Source organism: Convolutriloba macropyga, chromosome 10 (genome assembly GCF_964194025.1).
Source record: "Convolutriloba macropyga chromosome 10, txConMacr16.3, whole genome shotgun sequence".
In the NCBI taxonomy this organism is placed as follows: Eukaryota; Metazoa; Xenacoelomorpha; order Acoela; family Convolutidae; genus Convolutriloba; species Convolutriloba macropyga.
In genome coordinates this window covers 61,193,620-61,206,259 of record NC_134477.1, presented here as the reverse complement: position 1 = coordinate 61,206,259, position 12,640 = coordinate 61,193,620, and the positions used below count along the sequence as shown (strand labels likewise).

Below are 12,640 nucleotides of genomic sequence, written 5' to 3'. Positions count from 1 at the left end.
TGCTAAAGAATTGAGCTCAGGTGGAATGAAAGTGAAGAAAGGATGAATTCAATGGTTTTTCCCTGTATTTGTAATCCTCATTAAAAATTTTGTCAACAAGCAAATTGACACTATTTTAATTAATCTGCATATTTTCTCCCTTCTCTCCTCTCAACATAAATTGCGGGAAATTGTGTGTAGTAAGTATACAATGTCTCAAGGGAGAGGATTATCTTACGCTACTTAAACATGGGATAATAGGGGGTTATCCTAGACGGAAAGGGATTAAAGACTTAGGTGACTACCGCCTTGAAACTCATTTTTGCGTCACGACAACACTAGCGACGGTTGATTAGAAAGCAATTCACAACATTTACAAGGAATTGAAAAAAGATTATTCTCAATACGGTGAAAGATTTCTTTTTTTCTTGGCAACATATCTCTACTTGGATCTTGATCTTGATTTGAATATTGCCACAAAAATGGGACCCTAATGTTGACTGATTGGTATTGACAATTCTTCTCTGGACAAGTATTCAAGTCTTACAAAATTTTTGAGGTTGCATAAAACACTTCACGACGCTTTGGGGTTTGTCTTTGAATACAGTGAAAAAGGGCCGGGCTATTCGTATACACTACGCTGTCCAGTAACAAACGAGTACTTTGGTGACAGGGCTTGTTTTCTTTCTATATGTAAAAAGTTTTAAAAACAATTTCTTTATTTTGCTGCAATGTTCAAATCATGACCAGTTGTTCTTGATTTTTAAGGCTTGCGAAATAAAAAGTCAAGGTTTTATTATCAAAGATTATTTTATTATCAGGTTTTATTACAAATGAACAAGCTGTTTCAACAGAAAATTACTGCGACACTGTGTTGTTTTTACAACCAATTTCATTCAACATACTCTCTTACGATCATACAGTTGGTTGTCAAAATATCTCCATGGTTTGAATTGGGAGAGTGGAGACTACCCATATTGTTATTTGCAACAGAATTTTTGAAGCGATGAAGTAGAATGGGACAACGAAAAGGTGGACAAATATGCTCACCTTCTCCTAGTTTTGATTCCAAATTAAAACTAAAGTTCTGATTCCACTATTAAATGAGGGACGATAAATTGATCAGCCGATAAGAATTAACTTCCAATCGTAGTAGAAAACTTCCAATTTGAATGATTTAAGTAGTGAAAGTAAGATCTGCATATTCGCTGTTCTCTCCTCTCATCATAAATTGCGGGGAAATTTTGTGTCTCCCAATCTTGTTCTCTTGAGAGTTAGTTGTTAAGATGATCCGAAAATTGACAAATATTTTGAATTGTGGCGCTAGACAATAACCTGGTCACCCATCATACTTTCTTTTATTTCTCAGTAGATCATATATATATATATATATATATATATATATATATATATATATACATATATATATATATATATATATATATATATATATATATATATATATATTTGATACTCAATCGTGAATTAATACAAATCTTTGTTATCAAACTTTGATTGGGAATCAAAAGTTTTTGCTCATTAAAGGTTCAAATAAGTGTGTTTTTGTTTGAGGAACTCTTCGTTCTTCTCAATCGCTCTTTATAACATCAGTCATGTTCTCCTTAAGTTTCAGAATTCTTCTCGTTTCAGTCTTCATTGAACTCTTGAAAATTTTTTATGTTCTCCCCGCTCATTGGGTGAGACAATATTTACAAAAACGCAGGTCCCCTCTCATTGGGCGACACTTCTCAAAAGACTCCACTCTTCTTGGAGATCACAATGTTTGCCCACAATTTGTCCAAAAATATTGCGAAAGCTGGGGTTACGGGACTCGTGCAAGCAACATTGTAGCGGATCCTCTTACAATCACAACGGAAATGGACTGAGCCAATCTATCAAAAGCGATAGCATGTCCCTGCGACTGATAATTCCTGCTGTCAGCTAACAGAGCTATGCGCTTTAACGCTTTCTTGAGAGTAACTGACAGACCACCCAATGACTCAACAGCGAGAGGAATAAACAAAAATCCTTGCTCAGAGCAATTTTTTCGTGTTGTGCATGCTTTCGCTCTTCGGCTGCTTCAATTGCGTAACCAGACTTCTCTGCCGCATGATTTATAATGTTTGGTTGCAGTGAAGAAGTTACGGTGACGTCTAGAGCAGCTGGACGACCTGATTTCCATGAAGGCAGAAATATGTCGCCAGGGCGAGAACCGTTTCCTGCAATAAGGTTCCGTTTTTCGATGACTGGGGACAAGTTAGCTGCTGAGCAAGCTGATGCAAAACGGTCACGAATCCTGTCATGCCGAGAAATTGCATCCTCTCTTCCGGTACAGATGACGGCGTGGTCACCAAAAATGTCAAGGGTCCCAGACCTGCAGTAAGGGCATTTTCTTTCATCTTCATAAATTGCAATACTTAGTCTGTATTTGACACTAATTTGAAATTCACTGGGACTCAGATGGAGACCTAAGGCAGGAACTGGGGGTGCCGCAAGCCATGCGCCGGAATGAGGCAAACAGAGTGATTGCAGTCTTGCTTTCTCTCTGTTTGACGATTGATTTCTTAACAGCTCAGAAAACTTTTCAGTATCTACACCTTCTTGAATTTTCTTCTGTGTGTAGGAATTCAAGTTGAAAGGTTCAAGGCTTTCATAGAGTTCCTTAAAAACCCTACTGTCTGACGAGCGCTGGTTTGTAATTTTCTGAACCAAGTCATCAGATGCTAACACTGAGCCCACATATGCGGCTTTGTATTGCTCTTGCAATTGTCGCACTCCGAGGCCAGAAATGTTTATTGGCAAGGTTGACTGCATTCACACATTGTCACAGGTGACAGTACCTATTATTTGATCTAACGCATCCCGTTGGCTGGAATCGAAGACTTTTAAAACATCGATCAGATGTCTTGTCGGCGTGTTAGTGCGTAGAGAGTAAACTATATATATGTGTATATATCTTAGTAATCGTAAGTCACACAAAATTTTTTGGTAGTCATGAATTTTGGAGTTCCATGAATCAGGAATCATATGTGAGTTCTTGATATTCATACAGTGATCATATATAATTTCTTTGGTTTCATATATACTAAGATCGCTAAAAAAACAATTCTGGACGCTTTTATGTAATATATGATCCTTGTATGAGATCCGAATGGGAAATCTGAATAGATCTCGTTTACAACATAATTTCGAAATTATCAAAAGGAAACTTTAAAAAATCATCATTCGTGGTCCGTGAGATTTTTGATCAATACTTTCAACACATTATGCTCTTTTGTAAAATTACAAAAAATACATAAAAAACATGTCGGATTTATTCTGTATTTTGATGAGTCATTAAAATATTCATTGGCTAAAACAGAAGAGATTTTGTAAAACTAAGACTTTGTGAGAGTTGATTTATCACAATCACAATCTCATAAATTTACAAAGTTTTTCAAAGATTTATCTTTAAACAAGTTTTCAGGTTTATTACCTTCAATTCTTTTTGATCAAGGGCTAAATTTTTATCTGATTTTTCTAACCGTTCAGTAATCAACTCATTTTTTTCTCTCTTCAATCTGAGCTAGATTTAATAACAATAAATTGGAGCATAATTGAGAAAATAAAAAGAAAAAACTTTGTAATAATCATTTTTCAGACTTCCATAAATTCCCTTCTGAAATTACCTCTTTTATAAAGTGTTATCACAACAAGGTACCACTGTCTAAAGAGCGATCGAACTCCAGCATTGAATAAATTTACAGAAAATTAAGAAAACTGAATTTTTTCTTCTTTGATATTTGCCCTCAAATTGTGGACTAGAAAACTTGCTCTTAACCACATTCACTAGAATTCTCATTTGTTATGAAACACAAAGCTGACTACTGAGAATTCTCCATATCTAGTTTTTTCCTCAATATATTCTCCCAATATTCAGTGGTGCGCTAACAGAAATATTATTAACAATTAAGAACTGGAAAAACTATTATTTTTTAACTTGAAACTGGAAAAGATTCCCGAAAGTGCTCTATTTAGGTAGAAAACTTTACGCTGCAAGCTATGAGCTAGCCAAGAAAGCAATAACTGAAATTAGGCCACAAAAAACTGTAAATGTACAGTTTTAAATTTTACACTTATCGTTAAAATGGCTCACGCAAAACCGTGTAGCAAAATTGATAGAAGTTCGAGAAGTTAACTTTGAATTAATTGAAAAGGCTGTCAGAGCAATGTATTTTTTGTTGACAACAGTTTCGATTAGGCTAAAATTAATTTCTGGAGTTTCTATCAAATTTGCTACACGGTTTTGCGATAAGTGTAAAATTTGAAACTGCACTTATCCGTCCATAATTAGTGATGCTTTTCAGCGCTCTTCTGGCGAAAGTCTTGCAAGATTAACATCCGAATCCGGCTCGGAAGACAGGCACTTAATTAGCGCTCACACCTCAAAGCCTGGTTGATTTTTACAGGGCCAATTTGAAAACAACATTAGATTCTTGTATTCTTGCAGTTTCTTCAATTGTGTTATACAATACTGTGTTATTCAACTGTTCAAAAGAACAAGGCCATTTATTTAGTAATAAGCCTGAATGATTTGCAGTTACAAACAAATAATCGACTGGCCTTGAACTATGTCACCCACTTTCAACTGAAGCAAAACCATCACTTATTTTAGAAAAGCAGGGTTTAACAAAAATAGATATTTCCCAAATGGTTTTATCGGTGCTTATTATTATTGTTTCGTCTACAGGTTAGTCTTACTTACAACTAATTAAACTACATTTTTCGGTTAACGCAGTTGAGTCTCTGTAAATGAAAGAATCAAAAATTTCTCCCAAATTCTCTAAATAATCTCCAGTTAAAAAATATTGTAAATGGCTATAAAAAGGTAAAACAAAAATAATAAAATTAATTTCTATCAAATGTTATTTCCCGTTTCTGAGAAGTATCAAAAAAGTTCTGTAAGAAACTGGCGTAAAGCCGCTGGATTATAGTTATTTCAAATAAACCTACATGATTTTTTAGAAACCTTATTTTTATTTTTAAAAAATCGCTTTGATGTTATCACAGAATATTCTGATTGCAAAAAAGTCTGTGTTGGAGCTGAGCTCGCTAAGCTTGCGTAGGACGAAAACTATTACTGTATCCTATTTTTATCCGGATTATTCATCCCCCTAGCGAGGAAATTGTGTATAGCAAATCAGAAACAGCCGCGTATGCCACGTCAGCAGAAAAATTGTTAACAAACTGAACAAAAATAAGAACTCATAACAACTCCAATTGTCTTGTCGGCCTAGCAACTCGAGCCTGCAAATAAACTCAGCAATAAAATTGTTTAAATAATATAGTCTTGAGCAGTATATTTGTTACTGCGTCTTGCTAAAACCAAACCCTTGAGCAGTATATTTGTTAAAATTAAACAGTGTCTTGATAACAAAATTTTGTCTTGAGCAAAATTATATCAAATTTTGTGTCTTGTATCGAAAACGTCTCGAGCAGTGAATTAAATTTTCTGTGTCCTGATTTTAAGTCTTCAACTCGTGAGTACTCTGCGAAAATCGCAACACACACACACACACACCTAAGATTAAGTTAGAAACCAATTTTCATAACACTTCTTAGGCATATATTTTTGCCTTAGATTTGTTTCATCAAAACGATTGGACTGGTAAACATAAAGAGATCCCGTATTGTGTGATCTGTGGACCAGTTCAATTTAGAAAAAATCCTAAACTAAGTAAGTGAAATTAGTTAATGCGACGGTAAGTACAGCCGAGCGGATACATAGTTACAAAAGCAAACTGCATCAACGAAGTATCCGGACAGATTTTGTAACCACTCAGAACGAACTGGGCGGTGTAAAACTTTCTTTGTGAAACACAAGGAGAGCAGCCGTTACATTTGGTCCGCCGACCCGGACAGTGGAAATACAAACTGCTGTCCAACTCAACAAGCAAAGTGCCAAAGGCATCAACGAATTAAACAAAACCCAACAGGCAATTCAACGACGCAAAGTCAATTAGGCAAAGTGCATTAGAAGTTGAATAGCAACGCTTAATAAAGCAAATAAACAAAAGTACTGTAGAGATTCAAGCTGCAGTCCCAAAGTACAAACGAAGTGACTCCGTCACAGAGTCAAGATATTTTGCAAAGACAGATTAGCAACTGTAAAAAACGACTCGACGAAAAAAAATCAGGAGGGCCAGGAGGTAATCAGAAACAGCGATAGATCAACCAAACTCAAGACCATTTATCAACAGATACTGAAGCTTGACGACTCCTATTACAATCTTTCTCGCAAGCGAGCAAACACTCTTCGTGATCCCGAATTGTTTGAACGGTACGAAGAACAGCGACTAAATTTCTTACAAACATTAAACGCAGATTGGTCACCATACATTCACAAAGAAATAAATATGACGGATCAACAGAATCAAACCGTTCAATTGACAGGCGAAGCAGAACCAACTGTCGCTAAGATATCACAGTCTGTTGTAGGAGTTTCTCAACGAACTGTTGAAAATGGAAACCCAAACAAGGGCAACGATTCAAAGGCCCCCTCTGAAAAACTAGTTAAAAGTGCAGAAAAACTTGCGGCTTTAGAGAAAGACTTTGCAGCAAAAATGAGGTTGAAGAAAATTGAATTCGAAATGAAAAGGAAAGAACTTGAAATGGAGATGCAACTTTTTGAAGAAGAAGGTGCACTGAAACTGGAATACGAGAAAGAAGCTCTTGACGCAAGAGCATCAGATTCTGATGAAAGTGCAGCCGCTAGTATTCGAAGTATATCACCATTCAATTGGAAAACCCCGAAGAACAAAGATGTTTCCGGTTGGCTCGATAACTCGGATAAATTCTCCAACTTGCACGATTATAGTTTCGAGCCTGCGAAAATTAGGATTGACAACAATTATCCCAGGGTAAGCTTCAATCGCGAAGGTATACTTAAGTAACGGTCACCAAGTGGAGAGCGTGCCAGCGCAGCCTGGGAACAAGACAAGATTAAGCGTGATAAACCAAGCAGTAGTAGTCAACTACCTAAGTTGAAGTTAAGTTCATTCGACGGAAACACCTTAGAGTGGCCGGAGTGGTCGAATATGTTCAAAGCAACAGTTCACCATCGCTATGTACCTGACTTGACAGGTAAAGCAAAGTCAGCTATATCAGGAATGGGCTATTCGGGAGAGTTTTACGCTCAAGCGTGGGAACTCTTGGGACGGAAGTTTGGGTGACCTTACTAATTGTCGACGCTCAGCTTAACATATTGCGCAAACAATAACCAATTCGAATGCACGACTCAACGGCTATAATTAATTACTCAGCAACAATCAGCAACCTAGTTAATGTACTGAAGCAATACAATTATGAGGGCGATCTGCGTTCAAGTTCAACACTGCAAGTGGCAATTGAAAAACTGCCCCCAAATTTGAAAGAAAAGTGGTTCTTCTTCGTTGACGAGTGTCAAGAAGATAGACTCGATCTCACTCCTCTTGAAAAATGGTTAGCTGGAATGGCTTTTGTCCATGAAGGAATGCCATCAACCAAGAGCGAACGAAAGGAAGATGATCGACCAAACGCTAACAAGGAAAAATGATTCTTAAAACCGTCAAATATTAGTGCGAGTTCGAATGCGCACGAAACGAAGCAAATGCAAAACAACAACTGTCCACTAGCGGATGGCACTCATAAAATATGGAACTGCCCAATATTTAAGAGTATGAATGTCATCGATCGCTATGCGGCATTGAGAAAAGAACGCTTATGTTATGGTTGTCTAGGGAAAGGGCATGCAATCAAAGATTGCAAAGTCCACCCGTGCGATAGAAACGGATGTACCAAAAAGCACAACAGACTGCTACACTCAGAAAACCAAATGGACGAGGGTAGTCACGCAGTTAATGTAAGCGCAGCAACAATCGACCAGAGTAACCAAGTTACTAGTTTTCTTCAAATCGTTCCGGTATCGGTTCAGAGCGGTGGTAACAGGTTGACTACCTACGCTTTCCTCGATAGTGGGTCAACAGTATCATCCATCGATCAAAGTGTCAAGGATCAACTACAAGCCAAAGGCACGGACGTTACCTTGAACATAGCTAGCATACAGGGGACGCAAGATTTGAGGACAGAGAAGGTTCCTATCGCAATAAAGGAACTACATTCAAAGGTGCATTCGATTGAAGCGTTTGCACACACATCAATCTCGTTGGGAAACACAACATATGACTACAAGGAACTGAAGAACAAATTCAGACACCTGAAAAATCTCACTAACAGAACATTCAACTTGATGGAAGTAGGCATCATACTTGGACAAGATGCCTATGAAATTCAACGTCCATTGGACTATAAGATTGGAACACGAAGTGAGCCTTTCGCCATCTTAACAGATTTAGGTTGGGTAGCCAGTGGTCTCATGGCAGGCAAGCAAATTCAAAATATTTGTCATTTTGCCTTCACAGAAGATGTGAAAGTGGCAGCAAATATCCAATCATGGTGGGACATAGAAACTTATGCTTCCAAAAAAAATGTTGTAAGTCAATCAAACAAAGAGCATCAAGCTCAGAAGTTTCTAGAGACCACGACAAAGTTTACAGGCGAGCAGTACGAGGCGGGCATGCTCTGGAGTGAACCAGAACCCAATCTTCCAAACAATTACGGCTCAGCCCTTGGTCAGCTCTACTCACTGGAACGAAGATTCCAACGTACCCAAATTCAAAAGAGTTGCATCAACAGTCAATTGATACAGATGTGGAAAAGGGATTTGTGAAGATCCTTGTTAAATCGGAAGTCAAAGGCACTTTCGGAAGGGAATGGTATTTACCACTCCATCCAGTACTAAACCCCAACAAACCGGGTAAAGTTCGCCGTGTTTGCAACGCTGCAGCAAAATACAAGGATATATGCCTAAATGAAAAGCTGTTACCCGGACCCGATCTACTACACGGATTGATCGGAACAATTTTCAGATTTCGACAAGGGCCAATAGCCCTAACCGCAGATATTGAATGAATGTTTCTGCAAGTGCAAGTTCCTGAACGGGATAAAAGCTGCTTGTGATTCCTGTGGCGACCAACAGTGAACGAACCTGTGCAAATTTACGAGTTTCAACGTCATGTTTTCGGAGCAAAGAGTTCACCAACATGTGCCAACTACGGTCTGAAGCGAGTAGCCATCGATAAAGAGGACGAGTTCCCAATTGCAGCAAAAATAATCCAAAACAATTTCTACATGGTCGATTTCATCAAGTCAGTCGAAACACCTGAGGAAGCAATTGAGGTTTTCGAACAACTGCAACCTTTTCTCTCAAAACATGGATTTGAACTGAAGGAGTGGATCACCAACAGTGACGCGGTAACCAACGCAATCCCAGAGGACTTGAGATCAATCAGCAACACAAAGCAGTTTGAAGTAGAACCCAGCAACGAAGGTTCATCCGTGCTTGGGCTTCAGTGGACGATTATCGATGATAGTCTACAGGTTTGTAGAGGTAAAAGCAAAGAAGTTGAGACCCCAATCACACAAAGGAAGATCTTATCTCTAGTTTCTTCAGTGTTTGATCCTCTTGGACTGCTTGCACCATTCAGTGTTCATATGAGACGACTCCTGAAGAGCATTTGGACCAAAAATGGACAAAATTGGGACAACTTAGTAGAACTTTACGAAGAAGAAGAGTTTGTGAAGTGGAAAGCGCAGCTTCCAGAAATAGCAGAAACCAGCATTGATAGAAGATACTTCAGCACAGCCAAGGACAAATGGGAACTTCATGTGTTTGCCGACGCATCTGAAGACACAATGTGCGCAGTGGAATACCTACGTTCAAAGCCCAAAGAATACTCAGCAGACTTAGCATTTGTAATCGGTAAGTGCAGAGTTGCACCAATGCGACACCTTTCCATACCACGCTTGGAACTACAAGCAGCAGTGATGGCGGTGAGACTTAAAGAACAGATAGTGAAGGAACACGAATCGAAGATTCACAGTTGTAACTTTTGGACAGACTCCACTACTGTTCTGCAATGGATTCATAGCTCCCACCGTAAGCAACAGGTGTTTGTTGCAAACAGAGTGGCTGAGATTTTGGATACAACTAATGTTTCACAGTGGAATCATGTGAGTGGTATTAACAATCCAGCTGACATCGGGACACGAGCGATCAATATTGACGAACTTAAGAGAAGCGAATGGCTCACTGGGCCGGCCTGGTTGAAGCAACGAGAGAACGAATGGCCTGAACAGTTGAATTTAACATTTGCTTCAGACGAACAAAACGACGAAATGGTCTTCTCAGCAAAGGTTGAAGAGAAGAAGCCCATGATTCAGTGGGAACGATTTAGCAATTTAAATCAACTGGTAAATACAATGGCATACGTACAGTGCGTATTTAAAAAACACAAACCGGCAACAAAAACACTAAGTGTTGAAGGAAGAGATGCTGCACAAGCAAGCATCTTCAGACTACTGCAGCAAAAACAGTTTGCTGAAGAGATGAAATCTCTCAAGGCTGAAAAGAAAAATCTAAAAAACAGCAAAATCGTCCAGTTTTACCATTCATAGACCAGCAAGGACTTATTCGTGCTCAAGGCAGAATAGGTAAAAGTCAATTGAACTTCGAAACCAAGCATCCAATACTGTTGCATTGGAAGCACCATGTAGCTGAATTATTCTTGCGAAATGAACATAAGAATAGTCATCCTGAAGGTACTGAGCATGTCAAAAACATAGTTCAGCAGAAATTCTGGACGCTAGGCATACGAAATGATTTCAGATCGATCAAAAACAAATGCATTAGATGTCGAAAGGGAAGAACCCAAACAAAGGCACCAGTAATGGCGGATCTACCTGAATTACGATTAGTCGCATCAACAGTATTCTCTAATGTGGGCCTAGACTATTTTGGACCATTCACAGTAAAGGTTGGTCGAAGAAACGAAAAGCGTTGGTGTTGTCTGTTCACATGACTTACTGTACGTGCGGTACATAAAGAGATTGTACCAAAACTAGACAATGATAGTTGCCTGAACGCCATTATGCGATTCATTGCTTGAAGAGGCAAACCGGTCAAAATGATTAGCGATAACGGGACAGACTTCGTTGGAGCTGAAAAAGAACTGGCAGAGTATATAGCAGCATGGAACAAGAGGCAAATTGAAGAACCTCTGTTTCAACAGGGTATCAGATGGAAGTTCAACCCACCTGCAGCACCACACGTTAGAGGAGTGTGGGAAAGACTGGTTAGGAGTTGCAAGAAGGCCGTGTATGCGGTGCTGGGCAACCAATCAGTCACGGAGGATGTTATGTCGACCACGATGTGTATTGTTGAACAGACGCTGAATCCTAGATCACTGACACAGGTCAGTTCTGATGCTACGGATTTAGAAGCCATTACTCCAACCATTTCCTACTTGGCAACAAGAACCTTTGTTTACCGTATCTATCAGGTGCAGAGCAATTTGCTGATCATAGAAAGCTCCTGCGACAAACACAAGCTTATGCAGACCTCATCTGGGATAGATTCCGTAAAGAGTACTTGCCAACGTTGAACAGTCGAAAGAAATGGCAGAACACAACGGACAGAAGTCTTCAACAGGGTGATCTTGTGTGGTTAGTGGAAGACAGTGACAAACGTGGATATTACGATCTGGGTCGAATAATTAAAACCTTTGAAGGTTCCGACGGAGTGATTCGATTAGCAAAAATCCGAACGAAAGATGGATACTACAAGAGACCAGTAGTGAAGCTCACTCCAGTGCTATCAATGGACGAAGATGTTTTCACGAAGGAAAATAGGGCCGGCGACGTTGGAGCAGAGCTCGCTAAGCTTGCGTAGGACGAAAACTATTACTGTATCCTATTTTCATCCGGATTATCCATCCCAATAGCGAGGAAATTGTGTATAGCAAATCAGAAACAGCCGCGTATGCCCTGTCAGCAGAAAAATTGTTAACAAACTGAACAAAAATAAGAACTCATAACAACTCCAATTGTCTTGTCGGCCTAGCACCTCGAGCTAGCAAATAGACTCAGCAATAAAATTGTTGAAATAATATAGTCTCGAGCAGTATATTTGTTACTGCGTCTTGCTAAAACCAAACTCGTGAGTAGTATATTTGTTAAAATTAAACTGTGTCTTGATAACAAAAATTTGTCGTGAGCAATATTATATCAAATTTTTTGTCTTGTATCGAAAACGTCCCGAGCAGTGAATTCAATTTTCTGTGTCCTGATTTCCAGTCTTCAACTCGTGAGTACTCTGCGAAAATCGCAACACACACACACACCTAAGATTAAGTTAGAAACCAATTTTCATAACACTTCTTAGGCATATATTTTTGCCTTAGATTTGTTTCATGAAAACGATTGGACTGGTAAACATAAAGAGATCCCGTCTTGTGTGATCTGTGGTCCCAATTCAATTGAGAGAAAATCCTAAACTAAGTAAGTGAAATTAGTTAATGCAACGGTAAGTACAGCAGAGCGGATATACAGTTACAAAAGCATACTGCATCAACGAAGTATCCGGACAGATTTGTAACCACTCAGAACAAACTGGGCGGTGTAAAACTTTCTTTGTGAAACACAAGGAGAGCAGCCGTTACAGTCTGATCAGATGTCAATTTGGTCTAGGGATAGGGGGGGGGGGGGGTTGATCAAAATGATGAGGTGTATTTCGTTTGGTGATGGG

The 12,640-nt window shown here is 38.9% G+C and overlaps 1 protein-coding gene across 2 annotated transcripts in view; it reads left to right on the top strand.

Moving 5' to 3' along the window:
* Positions 1-4,591: 4,591 nt before the first annotated feature.
* Positions 4,592-12,640, top strand: part of LOC142348790 (uncharacterized) — a 53,201-nt gene continuing 45,152 nt past the window's right edge. Inside the window, exon 1 of one of the 2 annotated variants that reach the window (XM_075400288.1) lies at positions 4,592-4,708. In XM_075400288.1, coding sequence (XP_075256403.1) covers positions 4,669-4,708 — 40 coding nt within the window. In that variant the 5' untranslated portion in view covers positions 4,592-4,668. The remainder of the gene's footprint in view (positions 4,709-12,640) is intronic. The other variant, XM_075400289.1, reaches the window with a different exon arrangement.